At 45.7% G+C, this 20,263-nt stretch overlaps 1 protein-coding gene and 1 pseudogene across 1 annotated transcript; one reads left to right on the forward strand and one right to left on the reverse strand.

Moving 5' to 3' along the window:
* The first annotated feature begins 1,455 nt into the window (after positions 1–1,455).
* LOC149328101 (uncharacterized) lies at positions 1,456–15,018 on the forward strand. Its single transcript, XM_089561426.1, has 4 exons — positions 1,456–1,493; positions 5,372–5,732; positions 10,470–11,749; positions 14,643–15,018. Exons 1-4 carry the CDS (start codon positions 1,456–1,458, stop codon positions 15,016–15,018), a joined length of 2,055 nt encoding a protein of 684 aa, XP_089417552.1.
* Positions 15,019–17,538: 2,520 nt separating this feature from the next.
* On the reverse strand, positions 17,539–19,280 carry LOC149328102 (uncharacterized; annotated as a pseudogene).
* Between the last annotated feature and the right edge of the window lie 983 nt (positions 19,281–20,263).

Genomic DNA, 20,263 nt, shown 5'->3' on the forward strand with positions numbered 1-20,263 from the left:
TGGTTCATTTTGCAGCGAAAGGATGTGGCCTACAAGAATTATCGGGTAAAATCTAGATGCATACCAAGGCAGTTAAGTGCGGGGAGAGACCGGTTTTATAGATTTCGGAATAGACTGCACGCGACGTCACGGGCGACATTGTGGCCTTCAATGCATGAATTCAGGCGACAATGTTGGGGTAGGTGGCATCAAGAGATTTAAAAAAGCTCGGAAGATTAACCTTGGCTTCGTTTAATCAATCTCGCTACTGCTGAAATGTCGATGCAGGACCTCTAAAAACGGAACTCAGCTGTAGCACAAGAAACTGGATGCAAAGCAGAGCGCAGGGTAGGCCACAATGTCCGCGATTAGAAAGCGAATTGGTAATTCAACTGGAGGCTTTTTTCAATAGGCTTCACTTTGGGAAAGCGAGATGCAAGAAATGTAGTAAGCTGTTCATACAAGCGATGCTACTCCCTAGAACAAATTTCGCCATTGCAGGAGCGAAAGTCATGAAAGATTAGCGGTGCGATTCTGTAGCTGGCACAGAAGGCCTGCCTACTTGTATTCGGCTCGGGACATGCAGAGCCATATGCCAGAAAAAAATGTTTTATTATCAGTGTGCTGTTGGCTTTGATCAGGTATTCGACATGATGATAAAGCATGCGGTGCTAGTCGTCGCAAAGTGTTGTGAAGGAATATTTTGTTGATATTATGGCTACTAGGCCTGCTATGTCGCACTGGTTAATAGAGTGGTCAATCCAGTGATGTCCTATGAAGCAGGCGACGCGTGCAAGTACCGTCGGCCGTGCATTAGACGCTACTGGTAGCCATTACTCGTAGCTATGACTTGTCGCGATCGTAGCGGTGATTCCTTCCTCATTGTGTTCGCCTAATGGGCACGGTACCACTCTTGTATCGTTTAAATGCAAAGTCGTACTTCCGACATCTGAAGAGCGGTTCATTTGCTTCCGGAGGGGCTACGTATGAATACGTTCGAACGCCAAGATATCCACCAAAAGTGGTCCCTTGTGCGAGTGGTCGGCGTGCTCTGCTGTAAGAAGAATGAAGTGCACAGCAGTCCGGGCACAGCAGCGTGATAGTCTGGCTCCGGTGGTGGATGCAAGGCCTCGGCTTTTCAGGCTTCGAATCTCTTCCTTGGTCGCCGTGAGATACTGTGTTGGATTTTTAGGGTGTTTACATTTGCCCGGACGGTCTGCTATTGCTATTGTTGTTGGGCTTACAGTAGATGGCACATGCCCACACTAGCGGAACGGCAAGAATCGGGAGGCATGGATTGTTATTCACCAGCATTTTTACGTGGCCTAAAAATATTAATACAGTTAGTAATATTGGGTTTTATGGCGCATAAGCAACAAAGGCTCTGATGCGCCAAACACATGATTAGAAAAATACTATTAAACAAATGAGAGAGAAAATACAGGTAGAGGTAATGCAGAGACGTTCACCACAAGGATGTTCCGGTTGGCTACCCTGCAAGGGGGAAAGAGAAGGTGGGCGTATAAGGAAAAGAAAGAAAAGATTAACGAAGTCTGGAGCAAGCACACCAAGCCGATATATCAGCACTGAAAGTCAGGCCAATGCCGTAGTGGTCTGCATGCTTTGAGGGCTGCCGAGCGCTGCGGCATCAGCACAACGCAACGTCCGTCCTTCGTCACCAAACACAAGACACTCACGCCGAGCAGACTGTCCACCATGAAGCAAGGTTGCTTTCCGTTGTGGTGTGATGTGATGATGGCAATGATAAAGTGAGACATCGCGGCTTCTCCTTGGAATGATGCGGCTAAATAAAGGCAGGTAAAACGCAAGCGGGAGTGCCACACCGATGGTTTGAAAGAATGGCATGGACTGAAAAGGAAAGTTTGAAAAAAATTATAAATTAAATGAAACAAAATGAAGTGAACTAAGAAAAGTAAATATTGAAAGACTTAGCTAGCTTATTCTGCTTCGGTCAAGCCACACTTTTTTTTTGTTTTTGCGTCAAAAGACTTACCTTCAATACTGAAAACTTGGCGAGAAGAAATGCACCAAAACTACTCAAGTTATCAATCGCAAAGGGGGCAGAGACCTAGAAGAAGAAAGAAAAAAAAACAGTTCTTTGCCTTTACAACTAGAACCCATGGCCCAAGTCTTACAACGGAGCACCCTTGCTTCATACCTGGAACCAGTGTTCCTCCTCCGCGACGTTCATTGTACGTTATCTTGCGGAGAGTGTTCAAAATGAAATGCTTATAGCGCCTTTTCTCAGGAGACTTACGAGAATTTCGTCAGGAAATGGAGACGCACATAAGGCTGAAACACTGAAGTCCTTACAGAAGCAATATACAATAAAAATCAAGTTTACCGTACCGCAGCCCTAGAAGGGATTCACACCAGACCGCTGCAAAGACCATTCTGCTTTCCCCATATAGACAACCCGGGCACTGCCAAAGGCACTCACGCTGCGCGTTATTGTTGGTAGCCTCATGCACTACGTATTTTAAGTAGTTTTCTTTATATTTAACCCGTAATTAGTAGGTCTCCGGGTGGTCCTATACGTCCTCGGCGACCTGTGTATATCTTCTTCACCCCAGTATGTCGATACTGCAGCGTCTTCTTTGTCTTCATGTTTTGGGGTATGAATTTGGAGCCGCGTCTTTCTTTGATCATGGAGCTTTCTACAGAGGTGCCCAGAGGTGATGGTTATGATGGACACTTTTCTATAAAGAGCTTTGCGCCTCCGAACTGGGAGGCGTCTTCAATCCAGTCCTCCTATATCCTTAGCTTTTTGCTGCACTGACTTTTTATAGGGACTTCAATTTTCTGTTACTCCCATTTCTCTTTCATTTTTTTTTTATCCCCACACCCCCTTCCCCCGATTATTCTTGCGGTTAATCTCCGCGCCTTTCCCCTTCTACCACCTCCTCCTCCTCCTCCTCCGGTGTACCGGCTGTCTTTGGTCCTCTAGGCTTGAGCGGGACTGCACGGCCTCCCACTGCTGAGGTTATGGGTTTCGAATTTTCGGGCCCGCGTAGTGTGATACAGCGAATGGTGTTCCCCGTATAGCAGGCGTGTGTTTGGGTATAATGAGGTGTGTATGCGGTGTAAGAGGCGCAGGTGTGGATGTGTGCTCGTCTGTAGCTGCCTCCATGCTACGACTTCTTCTTGTGTCAGCTTCTCATGTGGTGGTGGTGGGGGGTAGATTAGCCGATTTAGCCAGTGATGGTAAAGGACCGCACAGTACTGCTGTGGTACCGGCTTTGGGGCCGCTGAGCCTTCTATTGGTACCCGGTTAGTAAAACCTCGGGCTATGGGTTCTGCACGCCGATTGTCGAAGCCGAACTGTCAGGATAAAGAGGCATCTAGACGTGTATTGTGGAACAAGCCTATCGGCCACAATGCCCGTCTCTAAACTTAAATGGTGCCAAAGAAGAGGTAGACTTCTAACGGCAGATCATATTGTTCAAATAAGGAATAACATCAGAATCACGGGAGTTACATCCGAGTTTTCCAAAACATCCGTAGTCCGTCAGGACGCATTCCGCAGCCAGCTCGTGTCGAGTGGATATCAAGTAGCCTCATGACCTCCCAATGTCATGCTGATACTGCGACCCGATGCGTGATTCCTACCTAGTGGCTCTCTAGGCTCCTTACTCTGGAGGTAGAGGAGGAACAAAATTTTTTTGAAATCACTGTTGTAGTAACCCTGAGGGACTCTAGCTGTGCAGGAGCTCTCCGGCCTCCACTTCTGGTTTTGCCCGGTGGGGATTATGTCGCTCTCCTTTTAACAAGAAAGGGGCACCTCCGGCACCGCACACGTGCTCACGTGCTCTCATCTCTCCTTATGCAGAGCCCTCCCACGCGGTGTATCCGTGCAGGGTAGGCTGCGCTTCGGAGGATCCGGGTAGTGGTCGCTCTGATACCTGTCGTAACTTGAAAGCGGCCTCAATTTCGAGGCTTATATCCCCGTGGTGTCCTAGCTTGAAATCCTGGAATATTAAAGCTGATGTCACTACCTGATGCCTCAACATAAGCGGGTAGGTATATCTTGGCGAGACTGGGGCTATGGCAGGCACTACGAACTAGTGAGAGGAAGTCCCAAATTCTGACACTTTCAAGAGAGGTCTATGTAAACCAGATACCGAGGCACATGCACCACGAACGGCAGAAGAAGGAGAGCCACGGTCAATGCCCTGGCAAAAAAAAAAACTATCAGAAGACCCGGAGACGGTATACATGACATCAGGGCCTACGCCGTGCCAGGCAGGTTCGCGATTGCTGCGGTCGACAACCAGAAGAGGCCAATCATGAGGGCTTGAATCAGTGTAAAGATCCTGTGGAAGCGGAATCACTGGCCATAGCCATCACCATCAAAACTCAAGATCAAGAGGGGAAGTCATCGCACATAGTGACGGACTCCCAACAAACTTGCAGAGACTACCTTGCTGGAAAACCTCACGGAAGGGCGAGCACACTATTAAGTACACTCTCACACTCACACAGAATAGCAGGGAAACCTGGTCACCAAGGCCTAGCTGGAAACGGGGTAGCGAATGATCTAGCTTCAGCTCTAACAAACCGGGCGGATCCCCATCCATACCCCCTCCCCTCCCCCCTCCTAGGACCGTATGTTGACAGACTAGACTACCTTCGGCTAGACAGAAGACAATTCTCACCACCATACAAACTGTCCTCATCGGGTGCTGTTGACTGGAGGAGAATGCAAACAAACATATCCAAGTCCACATTTTGCATAAGATCAGACCCACATAATACCCGTTACTACACTTGGTGGACAGCATGCCCCATGCTCTGCCATACCTCTTGGGAATGCCACGACAAGTCAGACAAAAAGTTAATAGTGCCACGCCCGACACACGATCAGTGGGAGGAGGCCCTGACCAGCGACAACCTGGTCCAGCAAGCCTGGATCATCTAACTAGTCCGCAAGTCAGCTGCCGCCAGCGGAGCACTGGACGAGAGGCCCCGGCCACCCGGCTCCTGCGAATTATGCTATGCTAATTAAAAGTTTTCAGTAGGGTACAGAGCTTGCTTGGGCCAATTGGCACGTAGTTCTAAAGAAAAGAACCAGCGGAAGGACGCAGGCACAGAAAGCAACACAGGACGCCACTGGACCTGTGTCCCTCTCTGTGTCTGCGTCCTTCCGCTGATTTTTTCTTTGGAATTAAAAGTTTTCTCTATCTCTTCAACAGGAGCACGAGCACTTTACCGGGCATGTCTAGCACAAGGAGGCGCTGACCACACGCAGTTCCACGCGCTCCTCGAGGGCATTTTCCAGAAGAAGAGAAAGACGGACACGATGGAGCCTCAGGCTACGGAAGAAGCCTGTGTCTTGGCCAATCCCCCGCAGTGGGTATGCGCCATTATCTAGAGGACAACAACAACAACAACAAGAAGGCCTACTTTCACCCCTTGGCGGCGGTCCCCCAGCGTCTCGGACTTCACATTGGCGAGGCAAAGAGCTACTCTCAGCCGGCACCGGCCTTGGCTGCTTCTGCGGAGCCTCTCTGGCAGCGGCCACCGCCGCGCTGCTCTTGTTCACCATCCACGGAGCTGCCACGCGGGACGAGAGGAACGGCACTGGGCCTCGGTTCTGCTGCTCCAGCGAGGCAGGCAGGCTGTTCGCCGTCATCGACAAGCACGAGTCGCCCTGCAGAGACTTCTACGCGTACATCTGCAAAAACGCCATCAGACACGGCTTTGTGCAGCAAGACGTGGCCAACGACATGCTGGTGAGCTTTCGTGCGACATCCTGGTAGTTTTAATCACGAAAATCTGCTAACCTGCATTTGCATTTTGTTGGTTTCGCCTGCCGGCTAGTCTGAAACTGTTTCAAACAGCGAATTTCGCTAATAACTTTTGAATGCAACTTAAATGGTCACTCGAGTCGAGAGAATTGTAAACTATTTAATCATCATCATCATCATCATTAGCCTGAATATGTCCACTTCAGGGCAAATGCCTCTCCCATGTCTGTCCAATTTACTCTGTCCTTTGTCAGTTGCGGGCACCCCATCTCCGCAGACTTGATTGTGTATTGACCCTTTCCGGCTCAAACTTAAGCTGTTCAATATAAACAATCGATATCCTGAGGCCACTATGTGTCGGAGAAGGATAATTCACCAGAAAATAAAATTCCGTTGGTTCTTTATCAGTTTTGTTTGCATCATTTTAAATGGAACCAGAGGAACTTAATGCGTTCAAATGGGTTAGTCGAGTGATTCCTATGAAGATTTTATATCATCTGCTTTGAAACAGCGCTTGTCATTGCTGAAGTACAGCTTGTGTGTCAGTTTTTATCAAGCATATGCGATAATGACATGACGCACAGCTTCAGCCTGCGATGTTATGTTTCAGTTGCGTGAAGGTCGGTGTACTCTCCAACGCAAGCGGAATTCTTGAGTCGATTGAACAAAAGCATTGCTTCTTTTGAGAGACGGTGTGCAAGAAGCAGGGCGACTACGATCTCATTTTGAACATTTAAAGCCTCGAGCGCGACGCATCCTTTTGCATTTTCTAAAAATGTAGAAGGCGAAATGCTCAAAAGAGAGAAATATTCATGAGCTGAAGGTGCTTCTTGCAAGGCGGGGGGGGGGGGGGTGGGGGTGTCACCTTTTTTAATTTTGTCTTGCTCTGCAATGTAATGATACGTCCACGAAACTGATTTTTGTGTGATTACTCTTTTGGTCGCTCAACACGAACTATTTTGCGAGTGTGTCCACTTCTCGGAAATTGAAAGGAGGACAGCTTTCAGCCTTAGGCGTAGTTTATTTATTTATTTTATTTCAAAATACTGCAGGCCTATGTGGCCTAGGCAGGAGGGGCAAACAACCTAACAATACACAAAAGAAACGAAAAAACAACACAGCATCATTCGGCGATAACAAAGGGAAGCTAAAAACAACAGCATTAAAAAATACAAAATGAGACAACTTAACCAAGGAAATGTTCTTCCAATGCGTTGCTAAAATTGTTATTTTGAAAAGGGATTCTGGGAGCATGTTCCGATCGGAGATGGTTCGGGGGAAGAAGCTATACTTAAATGAATTTGTTCGTAGCTTCGTCCGAAGAAAAGTGTTATATGCCAAAAGCCTAATATTAGAGGGAGCGGAACTGAGTTTTCGTTTTAGGAAACACAATGTTGAGAATGCTGAAGAGCAAGAGTTACACTACTGCTCGCTTCTGTAACGTCCTAAAGTGCGAAATTTGCTGAAAAGAGCAATAATCCATAGAGGTTCAATGCTCTTGTGTTATGCTTACTGTTGGGTTCGTGCGATAAATAATATTTCTTCACCTATTAAATGACAGCCCTACACATGTGGCAGGCCAATCTTGAAATGTTTTCCTTTCACTAGATGTAGTCATTTTCTTTGGAGGACAGAACGTTTCTTGGCACATATTAGACTGCGCAAGAAGCTAATTTCGCGCCACAGAAGCAGTCACAGGCTAGGGAACTCAAATGAGACCCCGCTGCTTATTCTTCAATAGGGCGCCAGGCCTCAGTGATTACATTTGTAATCATTATTATTTCCAAAATATTTTAGCGCTTGTAAGTGTGTTTTGCAGACAAAGTTTATATCCAAGGAGCAAACTGTTCCTTACTTGTACCCTTCCTTATTGTTACGTAGGAATAAAAATGGTTTTCTTCTGCATGGTGCAAGGGGAAAAGGTGGCGCTAGCTGATGACAACAGCAAAGCGCACGCAGTTCCCGTAGCCCTTTACTACCTACTAGCATATGTCGGTGAGGTGAAAGGCCACTGAAATATGTTGAACTGCTAAATGTCCGAACTGCTGCAAAAAATTTACGACTTTCTCGCTCGCTTGAAGACTTGTGGCATCCAACTTTGATGATTTGATGGGCCTGAAAGGGTCACGGGATGAGAATAAAAACGAGAGTGAAAAAGCTCCGAAAGGCAAATTCGGATTAAAAGTATCACAGAACGCTACCTAGCAGGGAAACCTACTCCCCGAAGTGAATCACATATAATTTGCGTGTTTTTTGTGCTTCGTCAGAAAAAAAAGGACAGGAAAGCATATCAGTGACAAGTGGATTGAATGCACTGTCTTAATCTTACAATAACTGGATGCTCATACACTGCGCCACAGGAACGATGGGATTTTGTTTATTCATTGCGCTCTAACTCGTTCTCACTACTATTCTCATATTTTCGCGCATGCGCTGAATAGATAATCGCGCGCCGGTGAATGTCTGGTATACTCCTATAGCTTCCCTAAAATTTACACAAGCACAGAAAAATTGGAGAGGAAAACCGATCGGACGGAGAAAGACAGGCTCCATCAATGCTCTGTACTGTTTTCTTCGCTGGCGTACCTTTTTTGAAGCGTGCACGTAAGGTGATACGTCGCTACACTCGCATTCTAAAGAGCGCGCCTGTGGTAGTGGGAAATTTAAATATATCATTGCGCAGGCTTTGACTGTGTGTTGGGGCCTTTGGAATCGTTTGAGGTATAACCGCACAGTGGAAGTCCATGTATTAGAGGTCGTTGAAAATAAAGGGAAGTAAACTGTTTAACACTATACAACTAAAATTATCTTGGCATACTCACTGGGAGGTAACATGTCTTTCTTTTATTCACATTGCAATGCTTCAAAGGAGATATCCAGGTCTCACTCTCTTCTGGCGGGATTTAGCGAAATTTGTAACGAGTACAGTCCACCTCCAGAGGGTTCTTCGGGATCCTTACTTAGGACATGTTCAAAATTTCAATGAATTTAGCGCCGCACACTTAAATTTATACACGAAAAGACTTACTCTATTGTCACGCTTGAAGGAACCATAAAGGAGTCATACTAATGAAAGAAAAACAAAAGCTATTATTTTTTGACCAACATTCGGAAAATAGTTTCTCCAACCTACCAGTGTGCGCCTGTTCATTAGAAACAAAACACTAAAGCATACGCTTTCACTCTGGGCTGAGCTAGCAACCGAAAATTTACTTCGTTTTTATTTATTTTTTTACAAGATACTGCCGGCCTCAGTTTGAGGCCCTGGGCAGGAGTGGGCATACAATAATACGTCAATGAAATGCACATAACAAAAAAAGCACCACAAGAATTCAAGTGAGAAGGAGAGACGAAATCGAGCAGTAGTAATAGTAAGGAAACGTAAACCGCGACAAAATTCAGTTCAAGAGATTATTCCATCTTTTCAGTTGAAGATTGAATAATGCTTCTTAAACTCAAGCTGAATTACATGAATTACATTATGTTCAAGTGAAACCTGTGGATCAAAGAAAAACTTACTTTGTGCCGTGATAAGAGATCTGCTAAAGCACATGTTACATTATATTGGCTGCAGATGTTGCAGTACAAGCTTGTTTGGGTGTAATAAACCGGACACCTAAGGTTATTGTTTGTGGAGTATTCTCACGACATTATTTTCAAATTTGGTGCCGAAGTATGGAAAGGATGACTAGGAGATTTGTTACGCAGTGAACAGGAAGCGAAGTTGTCTGCTCGTTTCGGCAACTATCTCAGCGGTACGCTTTTCAATGCTTACTCGATCCAAGCAGCATGTTTAGGCTGACGACGGCCTGCATCGGCCGCCAACGTTTGCCCAGGGTGTGCCAAGAAGGTTGGAGATTCAGTGGCCCCACGTTTGCCGACGTCCATCCCTACTCTATGTATGCTAAGGTGTTTGAACCTGTGCACTGCGCATCATTTCACCCTGTTCGCTCTCCGCAGGGAACATAGCAGAGCTGAGTGCCACACTCCAACATATAACGGTCATTGCATACGCTATCTGGATACCAACTGCATTTGATAGAAGGTGAACGCGCCCGGTTTCAGTTGCACCAAGCGACAACTGCTACGTTTTTTATCCACTTTAGGCGTAGTGAAAGTCTGATTGGCGCTAACGTTATAATTATAGAAGGAGTAAGCGCAACCCTTGTCAAAACTGAAAGACCACTGGGTTTCCTGTTGGGCCATGTGGCGTGAATTGCGCATCGGCAGTTTTGAGAAGCCTTGAGGCGAAGAAGCACTAGTCCTCTCTCCTCTGTCCTGCAACGTGGGACTTCCCGGATTCTGCGAGAACATCAGCCCTGGCGCTTCCTAACAAAGCCGTGAACGATCAAGATAAATTATGTAATGCATTGGCACTCCGCGAATAGAACATCGTTCGTACGTTTAGTACCCCGAAAGATTGTCGACGTTGCACACTGTGCTACACGGGATACATGTTAATATGTAAAACACTCTCCGCGTCGGGTTTCCCTTACCTTATCGCCGCTTGGATATCGAACCCACACAAAACAGTCCCTAAAGATAGGGATCTGCACTCCGTGGTACTATGCGGACAATGTGACTCTAATTTCATTCTACACTTTGGTTCAACGACACGAGTGTCAATGCTCCGTAGTACGACCAAAATGACCGTTGTGAACAAAGTTCATTATGTGTCTTTAATTAGATACTTGGTCCTTGTCCTGTTGTGCAAATTCGCAGGAGGACATCATCTCCAACATCATCAAAGGAACACAAAACTACGGCAGCCCGGCTGCGGCAGCACTTCACGCTCTCTACACATCGTGCCTCAATGAGGTTTGGCGTCAAGATCAGCGAGCCAGAGATGTCGCGACGATCGTGCTGGAAATCGCAAACACCTCCAGCCGAATGAGTGGCGCAGATTTGCTACGTTTCGCCCTCTCGGTGGATAGGCGATACCACCTCAAGTTTATTTTCACTTTAATCAGCCGTACCACTAAAACACAAGTGTTCGTGTTAAAAAGGAGGCTACTCCGGACCACCGAATACAAAGCATTTTGCGACGATTCCTGCTACATCACTGCTCTCTCCTTCCTGAGCGCGCATTTCGGCACTAACTACACCCGGAAAGACGTGTCCGCGTGGGAAAAAAAATTTCCACTTGACAAAAAAAGAACTGGTTCGTTGTCTTTAGAAGAGATGAGCGGCATCTTCGGCGGTCTGAAAGTGTCGCAGCTACGGGACATATTTCTCGAGTTTCTTATCGATATTGACCAAGTTAGGGAATTTCAGACGATCTCCAAGGCTGCTTTCTCTACGGACGTACGCCTCTTGAGGAGCGACCAGCCGTTGTCCTTATGCTACATGCTACTTGTTGTCGCCCTGGATGCCATGAGCTACATTCAAAGGGGCAACACATTGAAATCGCCAACAGTGCGTAGCAAGGAAGTCTGTAACGACCACGTGTTCCAGAGTGGCCAGCTATGGAGGGTCACGTATGTGGCGGCCCTCGCGAGTCCCGCGAAAGACCAGCAGCTGCATAAGATCTTCGAGGAGACTCGAAAAAGATTCGTGGAATACGCCCCTATCCTGCGGCTCATGGCGGCGCCAAATGACACGGAGCACTTACGGACGATGGTCGGCAACTTTACTCTGAAGCTACCCGGCGACCTGGTGTTCCAGGAGCCGGCCGTTCCCAAAATGTCAAAGCAAGGATTCGCTCGAAACCTGTTCTTGGCGCACAACTTCGAGTTCGACGCTAAAAAGGCAAATATGAAACGAGGGTTCCCCTGGATTCGAGACGACAATGAGCACAGAGCCAACAACCGTCTGTACTTTTTGAACAAGGCCACCCTGTACGTGTCGTCTTCGGGCTACGGCTGGCTGAGTTCGGGCACCCTCGATCCACTGCTTGCCGACGCCGCGGTGATTGCGAGTCGTATGGCAGCTTTGATGTGGAGCAACGTGCGGAGACCGGCGGGCTGGTCTCCAGAAACAATGGCGGCGTTCAAAGAGTTCAGGTAATGTATATTACTCTGTTGTGAATGAGCCAAAAAAAAAAAAAACCAAGCCCTCACGAAATAACGTGGCCTAATCTGTTGCGAGCATTTTCGGTTAAGATCATAGTTTGCTGTGAGCTGAAGGTTCCTCTATCCCCAGCACAGTAGCTACCGCCCGGGGGTATATTTCACAGCTGCAAATGCGAAGTATTCCGGCGAGGTCATCTTAAGGCGCTTGCTGTACCCTTTAGCAAAGTGGGAGCCTAAAGTGACTGAATTTAATTTCATTTTTGGGCCTAAGGTTCGGAAATTATTATGCACAACGGCCTCCGCTGCTCTCATGACATGAAATCCATAATTATTGGTCTGCGTAATATGAAGTCTAGTTAAATGCTTCCCGTTCACATCGGGCTTTAAAAATAACGTGGCGCTTTACGCAACCAGTCATTCTTAAAGTAATTGTTGGTAGCGTGTAGTTGTTTCGCCCGCAAATTAACGCTGTGATTAATAGTTTCATGCCAGGCTTAGAGAATGCTCTGAGTTGTCTCAGTACTGCCGTCACCATATTCCGCATTCAACCTTAAAAAAAAAGTTCACTCCTAGTTAACCTAACTTTAGTTGGGATGTTTTCTTTAAGATGTTGCACTAGACATTAGGATACACGGTCGATCATGGCAGTGGCGAAACCAGAAATATTTTTGGGGGGCTCTGATGTGCCACCGTTAAAAAAATAAAAGAAAGACAGCATGAACCCCAAAAAGTATCTTAGTCATTTTTCTGCTGCAATAAAGCCGAAAGGTTAGTTGTTTCATTCATTGTTACATCCGCCTTAAGTGCTTCTGCGCTATTAGACTAAACATAATCAATAACTTGTCCCGTGTACATGTCACACCACATTCATCAGCGTCACAAGGTAGAATGGAAAAAAATATCACACCATAAATACATTTTAGTCTTTACTAACACGCGGATCACGTGAATGGAACCTTCCGGGAGAAATTCTCGACATAAGTGATAACGAGTATTTTCGGACCGCACTAACATAATTAACAGGAGGATGAAACTATTTTGTAACAGTTATTGCATTAGTTTATGTATCTTGTTATTTGTAACCACTCCTCTCGAATGCGTTCGACCCTGAGGGTTCAATAAATAAAGTATTCAGGTTCTAATGCATCTTTCAAAAAAAAAGATATTTAGACATGTTTTTTCAGCTTTAATAAAGTCTGTTGGCAAACATTGTTTATTGCTGAGAACCTAAATGTTAAATACGTAGCACTATAAGCAGGAAGCTCGGCTATTATAAACTGAGCGAGGGACAAGATAACAGCAAAAATGTACAAAAATGCACTAGTAAAATGAATTCAGTACTGTATCATGCCGATATAACAATTATACTCCGCGCAAATAGAGAAGGAGCGCACTCGTAGTACCTTTTCTGAAAAGTGGAAAACCACGAACAAGTTCTAGGAGTCATAGGCCGATAGCCCTCACCAGCTGTACAGCAAAATCATTCGAAAGTGCTGTCGACATATGACTGATGTTCGTACTTTAATATCGGCGACTTTTAGAATGCATCTATGTGGATTTGAAAAAAACATGAACGACCTACCGCCTTGTTGTCCCAGAAAACACCATCGGGGAGGTGTTCATCCACAAGCAGTATAGTATCGGGTCTGCTTCGACCTCGAGAAGGTCTGTGATGCCACGTGGAAGTTTGGTATCCTTCGTGACTAGCAGACCTAGGTATACACGGAAGGATGCCATACTGCTTGAACAACTTTAAAAGCACATTTTGCGTCCGCCTAAGAGCAATTCTTTCCATTACTTACACAAGAGAACGGCGTACCCCAGAAGTGTATTCTAAGCACGGCACATTTCATTTTAAAAATGAATTCCTTACCTAAAATAGTTCCCAAGAGCGTAATGTTTTCGGTTTATGTAGATGACCTACATATAGCATGCACTTCGTTCAGCATATGTATGTGCAGAGAGACAAATACAAATGTAACTAAATAAACTAGCTCTTTGGGCAGACAGAAATGTATTCAATTTTTCTCCTCAAAAGACAGTAAGTGCTCTGTTCTCATTGTAACTGGGCCTACTGGTCGATCCTAATCTATACTTGAACTAGACCACAGTGCCAATTAGGCAAGAACCCAAATTTTTAGGCGCCATTTTTGACAAGAAACGCGCATTTCTACCGAACATCAACAACTTAAAAAGATTCTAAAGCCCTCATTGTCCTAAACGTGGTCTCAGGAAAACGGTGGGGTTCCGAGTAGGCCTTTTTCAAATCATTCGCTCTCTGGTGCTCTCAAAGCTAGACTAAGGGTGCGTAGAATGTGGTTCAGCAAGAGCATCCTACTTGAAACCATTAGACCCTTTTCGTTATCTTTATTATCTGGCGCATTTAGAAGATTCCCGGTAGCCAGCCAAACAGACTTTATTAAAGCCGAAACAATGTGTTTTAAGTATTTCTTTGCGGTGCACATGTAATCTGGATAATTTCTATATTTAATTAGTTAGTCAGTTATTTATTTAGTTAGCTAGTTAAACTAACTAGCTAACTAAATAACTAACTGACTGACTAACTGACTAACTATAATCAGGTTACATGCGCACCGCAAAGAAATACTTAAAACACATTGTTTCGGTGTTTATAGAATCTGTTTGGAATCATTATTTATTGCTTAAAACATAAATCTGAAACACGTAGCTTTATAATCAGGAAGCTAGACTCTTATGTACTAAATGCGGGACCAGTTAACCCAAACAATGGGCAAAAATTACAAAAAAGCACCGAAAAAAAGAATTCACTACTTTATCACTTGGATATACCCATTCTTCTTCGCGCAAACAGATAAGACAGGCCCTTATATCAAAACCTTTTGCTGCGGCTACTTAAATGCAGGCAGTGCGAGGCGCGCTCATTACCCGCAATGGACCCCAAAGGCGCGGTCGAAATGGAGGCGTTGAAGATGGGTCTGCGCATCGCCGCCGCGGTCGGGTCAGCGCCAGCTGAGCCTGCAAAAGGCGTCGCACCTGCGCCGCCAAGACCCAGCTGGTACACAATGCGACCTGCCTTCAGTGTCCGCTGGATGTCCGAGGCACAGTTCTTCTACGCGCGCTACGCCTATTACAGCTGCAGTGGCACATTTGACGCCACGCTTTTGGTGAATGTACCACTCTGGCGAAACGCTGACTTTGCCACGGCGTACCACTGCCCGCCTGGCACGGAGGCCGGTGAACCCAATTATTGCGAGAACGTTACGCTACCTCGCGGCTGATGCAGCGATGTGTATTTGTGTGCGGAGACGGCTGCCTGGTGATATGTTTTTGTATTATTTTTGCTGTTTGATCTGTGTGTTCCCTTTTGCGATACCTGTCGACCACTTGGCGTCGTAGCTATGAGACGTTGCTCTCAATACTCCACACCAGCAGATCATCTAAGCATTCTTTTTATATTATGTATGACTCTTGCTGACCCTTATCTGGTATGAACATTTGTGTGTAAACTCATGTCTATTATCTTCACAGGGAACTGTGAGAACAGCGCGGTAGTTTTTCGGCGTGTCTTCTGAGATATTCGCGAGAACTGACGTGTCTGGGCGGTGAAACCCTGCCACTATTGGCCCAGCATATGAAAGCTCAGGAAATGATCTAAAAAAAACACAACGGAACAAAGCTAAACATTGATGCGTCATAAATTTTCCTGCTGCGAATTCTATGAAGTATCCTTTACAAATCTTATTTAAGGGTATGCAAATATTACTTTTAGAAATCTAAGATTGTCGCTTTTCCGCCGTATCGAATAAAAAAGTTCAGAAAAAAATGGAAACGAATCGCGTTGTATTAAATCGAAATCGTTTTAAAATCAAATTTTTGCGGGGGTATTCGATAATTCAGTGGTATTCGTACAAAACGAATATCTCGCGAAAGAAAACGGAAGTAGGGGAGGCATTGTTCAACGGTTCTGTATCTCAAGGACTTTTACGTTATCGCTTTCAGAAGACTCAACAATGATCACTACTTTACTCGATGATAGCTTCTTCTTTCCTACAGAGAGGAGGCTGCGCGGGCATAGTGGTCGCAAGTCTGCCATTCCTCGAAACAGAACGCACGGTGATGCCCCTTGACGACTACCGGTTATTCAGCGTTCTAGCAGCGTCTCTGTCTCTGGTGTAGCTGGTGTTTTGAAGGTAGGTTATGGTAGCAAGACGACCAAAGCAAATTGATTGTAATCAAGAGAATATTTTCCTTTGCTTTTTAGCCGTTGAAAATTGCCAGTTGTCTTAGAAAGATGCCTCCAGTTACAAATATTTACACTATATTTTCATGTTTTATCTTTTTTACCCAATCGCCACAGGAATTCATCTGAGCGTTGGATGCGGAGCCAAACTCCTCTGTTTAATGCGCGATGTCAGTGCACTTTAAAGAACCCCAAGTGGTTAAAAGTATCCAGAGCCCTACGCTACGGCGTTCGTCATAGCCTGAGTTGTTTTTGGACGTTAAACCCCATAAACCTAAACCATCCAAACCAGACTCCTCTATCTTGGCTGTTGGGGTGATAAAGTTGTACGCATCAGTGCAGAAAATGCGTTCATCAGCATAGAGAAGGACTATTGACTTGAATGCCCAAGACAGTAATAACCTGGCTATAACTTATAGAGAACACTCAAACGAAGCGGCTATAGATAATTCCAAATAGTAAGGATGAAAAAGGAAAGTCTTGCTTCACGGACGACCGCATAGGAATGAGCTCGGAGGGATTGCCGTTAATAAGCTGAGTGAATGAAATATTTGCATTTGAGTTGCATTTTTTAGTAGTCTGATTTTCAAAATTAGACCACTTCAAATCAGCAACAATGAATGAATGGCGGACACGATAAATGGCTTCGAAAGGATGATTTGGAGGAAAGCAAGCTGTTCATGAGGTGAGAAGCAATGATAAAAAATGTTCCAGTAACGTGTGCATTACTGTTAATGAAACGGCCCATGAGACCGCACTTTTAGCGGGGCGAATGAGAACTGACATTCTGCTTTGTGGAAGATTTAATGAAACTTAAGTGGAAAGTTTGCAGTCCACATTTGCCAACGTGATGGGCCTGTAGCATTCCACAGCGCGCACTTTTTCTTCGAGACAGTTCTTTGGGATTAAGAATTCGGATTTAGCAATAGTGTAACAGAGCGCACCATCTTTCACCCATCTTGCAAAAGAAATAGCCTACTTTATTGTTTTATTGGCTCCGCGAAACGGCCAGCAATGATTTTCTTCTCTTGGCGTCTATGTTGTTTTATCTTGTCGTGTATTCATTCTCTTTCCTTCTTCTGTATGTCTTCGCAGCTGGAGAAATAAGACAATGAGTTGTTGGCTTGGTGTCTTGTGTGCTTTTTTCTGGTCCTCTTTATAACATTCTTTTGGCATGCTTGAAAAGACAGTGCGCAGAGAGGACACAATCAACGATAAGAAGTCTTGTGCTAAAAGAAGGACTTTTCGAAGGTAGTCTTCTTCGCTTAGAAGAGGACGTACGGCGCGATAGAGGTGCGACAAGTTTGAATACTTCTTTAATCTGCAGCAGAAAAACATCCTAGAGGAAAGAACATTTTTGGAAACTTGATTCACACGTTGCTAAATGACCTCTAGAACCAGCTTCAGCTGGTCGCGCTGAACGAAGCCGGCGACCTCAACGTATCTCCGCGTAAAAGATGCACAGGAGACGTAACTGCACGCGTCGCTACAAATTTTTGACGTCAATGGAAGCATAGTTTCGCCCTCATGTCCACCTCTTGCCACAATCATGCAATCTTCATCTCTTTTTGGGTGAATTATGCGAAGCCTGATTCCTTGTTGGAATGGCCATGAGGAATGGTTTGAAGTCCAGCTACCTTGCAACTCAATGAACAAGTGTAGACTCACTAAGTAGCCTCTTTTTTATGAATGCTCCGGGAGCGAAGGAGTGGCCTGCGATACTTATATACTCTGCCTTGTACAGAGCCCATCGACGAGCGATTGCGGCGGACTTCAGTGTCGAGTACTTTTTCACACACCACGTGTACGCGCAATAACCTATTGGCGCACATTTTGGAAGGCTTGAAGGTTGAGCTTCTTCTTTTTTAATGTGTTCTTGCGTTCCGCTACTCACACTCTTAACCTCGGCAACACACTGTGCTGAAATCTGCTTGCCCTTATTCGAAGACTTCTGCTTACCAATCTCGTGCTTCATTTCAGAAGTTTTCGCATCTTCGGGTCTTCTCGTGGAGAAAGAAATACCTTTGTCACCTGTGTCTCCTCAACGTCTTCTTGCTTTTTTTGTTGACTAGACCTTGTCTTGGTAGCCTGCATCTCTATTCTAATGTTATGCAATGCAATACGTAAGTTCGCACACCTTTTGTCGACGGTACCCATAAAAAGGGCTCTGCGCTCATCATCCGCTCTTATCTCGATCAAATGTGCTCGAATGGCAAGTGCGGCATTTTGCAAGCTATCTTCCCAGTTCGTTTTCAGTGTCTGCAAATCAACTTTTTGCGTTTCATGTCTCTTCTGAGTGAATGATGTCAACGTCTGTATTCTTTCACTCACATTCTCTACCGTCTTGGACTGTGCGCATACTGAGGACACAGGCAGTTTTCTGTCCCCGTGCAGTCCAGAGAGGTGTGTCACTGTTTCTCTGAAAGCTGCTGTTTGAGCGGTAATATTGGCCAAGGCTTCCTTGACAATAAAAAGATCGCTCTTAACAGCTTCGATATCCAACTTCATGCATTCCTCAGGGGACACACCTGATGGTGTCGGTAGAGCAAATGCACCACAGTTTGACTCTCCATGTGCAATGATCTCCCTATGAAGGACTCTCACTCCGCAGCTTAGACAGCGTGCTACTTGGTAAGCGCAGCTTGTGTGGAAGTGCTTCGTCGTGCTCGAAGCATCCGTGACAACGTCACAGCCATTTGGATGGTTCCAGCAGCGCACCTGCAAAGAAAAGATATTGATGATTTTTTGCTACACACGTCTAAATACCTTTCACCGATCTTGATGCGCACCGTAGCACATTTGCCAGCGTATGCGTTGTGATTTGAGTAGCGGGAAAGCCACGGTATTGCGACTATTGTAGTGACGAATGCGTACCGTTCGCTCTCTCAACTTCCGCAATACCACCAACATGTGCACGTAACAAAACGTGCACATTGAAAGCGTCGAGGTTATTGTATCGACGTTCCACGTGTGAAGTACCATATCGAGTGGAAGCAATCCTTCAAGACTAGCTCGAGGTAGCTAGCCACATGTTCCGCTCCTCTGGAAACTTTCCTTCGTGGCTGTTTTCTCCTCACAGAGTAAGCGCTTTCTCAGGAAGCGTAGTGCAAGTCAAGCCTCTACAGCGAGTCCTTATCACTTCCCAGAAGACAAGGTGTGTGCTCACCTTCGATAAGTACAGACAAGCCGATAAGCACTTCCTTCATCGGAGTGACGTGACCAACCGCAACTATGGCTTTCCTGAAGTCGTGCGACGCCTACATCTCCCTGTTGTTGCTCAGTGTCCGACACTACAGCCATCGTATTTTCCTCCTTGGACACTCTAGCTCATCCAAATGCAACACGTTATACATTCGTCTTTAGCGTCTTGTTGTGGTCCTACATCAGCTTCGTACCGTGCGAGGGAGTTTTCAAAAAAGAACAATTTACACCTGGTGTGAGTACCTTAAACAGCATTTAACTGAAAGCGATAGTCCATAGAACTCTGACACCCAGTGTTAGAAAAGGTCTCTTCTTTTTGGCAGCACCAGCTGCACCAGTTCAAGGGGTGCAACACCGTCGTCCTCGTTTTTCCGGTGCCGCACGCGCCCTCTGCACTTTTCTCCTCGTTTTGTCAAGGTGCAAGCTTAGTTCTGCACGAGTTCTTCGCCGCCTTGGACTCGGTTTGAAGGTAGTGCTGGAAGCAGTGCAGAATGGCGCTGCTGCACTTGCGCCTTCGTTTTGCCAGTGGCCGGTGCGCGCTAGTGTACGGGCTGTATCTGTTCTTGTTGAACTGGCGCTGCACGCTCACGTGACCGCTTGGCACCGCTGCAGAACTAGCACAGCCAGTGCAAGCCAAATCGAAGAGACCTAAAGCTGCAAAGTACTCACAAAAGGCCCAAACATTCCCTGACGGCTATTCTAAGAAAGCTTCCTCCTGTTGTTTCAATGTGCCCTCATGAGGACAAATTATGCGAGCGAAAGGCTTACTTTACATCGCCAGAAATACACAGCATAGAATAAACTCGCCTTTAGGCCCTGTGTGGAACTGCTGACCGAAGTGGGCTTTAAAGCTGATTTATAAAAAAAATTGCGAGGACACTTTTGCAACTAAAGTGCTGACAGGCGAAAGCCGAGGACACTATGCTGTGACGACTTCCGGTGGATGTGACGTCACACCGTTCCCGCAGCTATATCGATACATAAATTATGCATCTTTCGGGTATCTCAAGTGTTAATTACGCTTAATTATACATTTTCACCATCTAATTTCACACAAATGCGCCGTTTTTCTGACCATTCTG

The sequence above is a fragment of the Amblyomma mixtum genome, chromosome 9 (genome assembly GCF_055824585.1).
Source record: "Amblyomma mixtum isolate Tamu chromosome 9, ASM5582458v1, whole genome shotgun sequence".
Lineage (NCBI taxonomy): Eukaryota > Metazoa > Arthropoda > Arachnida > Ixodida > Ixodidae > Amblyomma > Amblyomma mixtum.

Coding starts and splice junctions, on each gene's coding strand:
- LOC149328101 (XM_089561426.1), top strand. CDS start 1,456: ATGTTCCGGTTGGCTACCCTGCAAGGGGGAAAGAGAAG. Junction 1,494..5,371: donor CTGCAAGGGGGAAAGAGAAG/GTGGGCGTATAA, acceptor GCCATTATCTAG/AGGACAACAACAACAACAAC. Junction 5,733..10,469: donor ACGTGGCCAACGACATGCTG/GTGAGCTTTCGT, acceptor GCAAATTCGCAG/GAGGACATCATCTCCAACAT.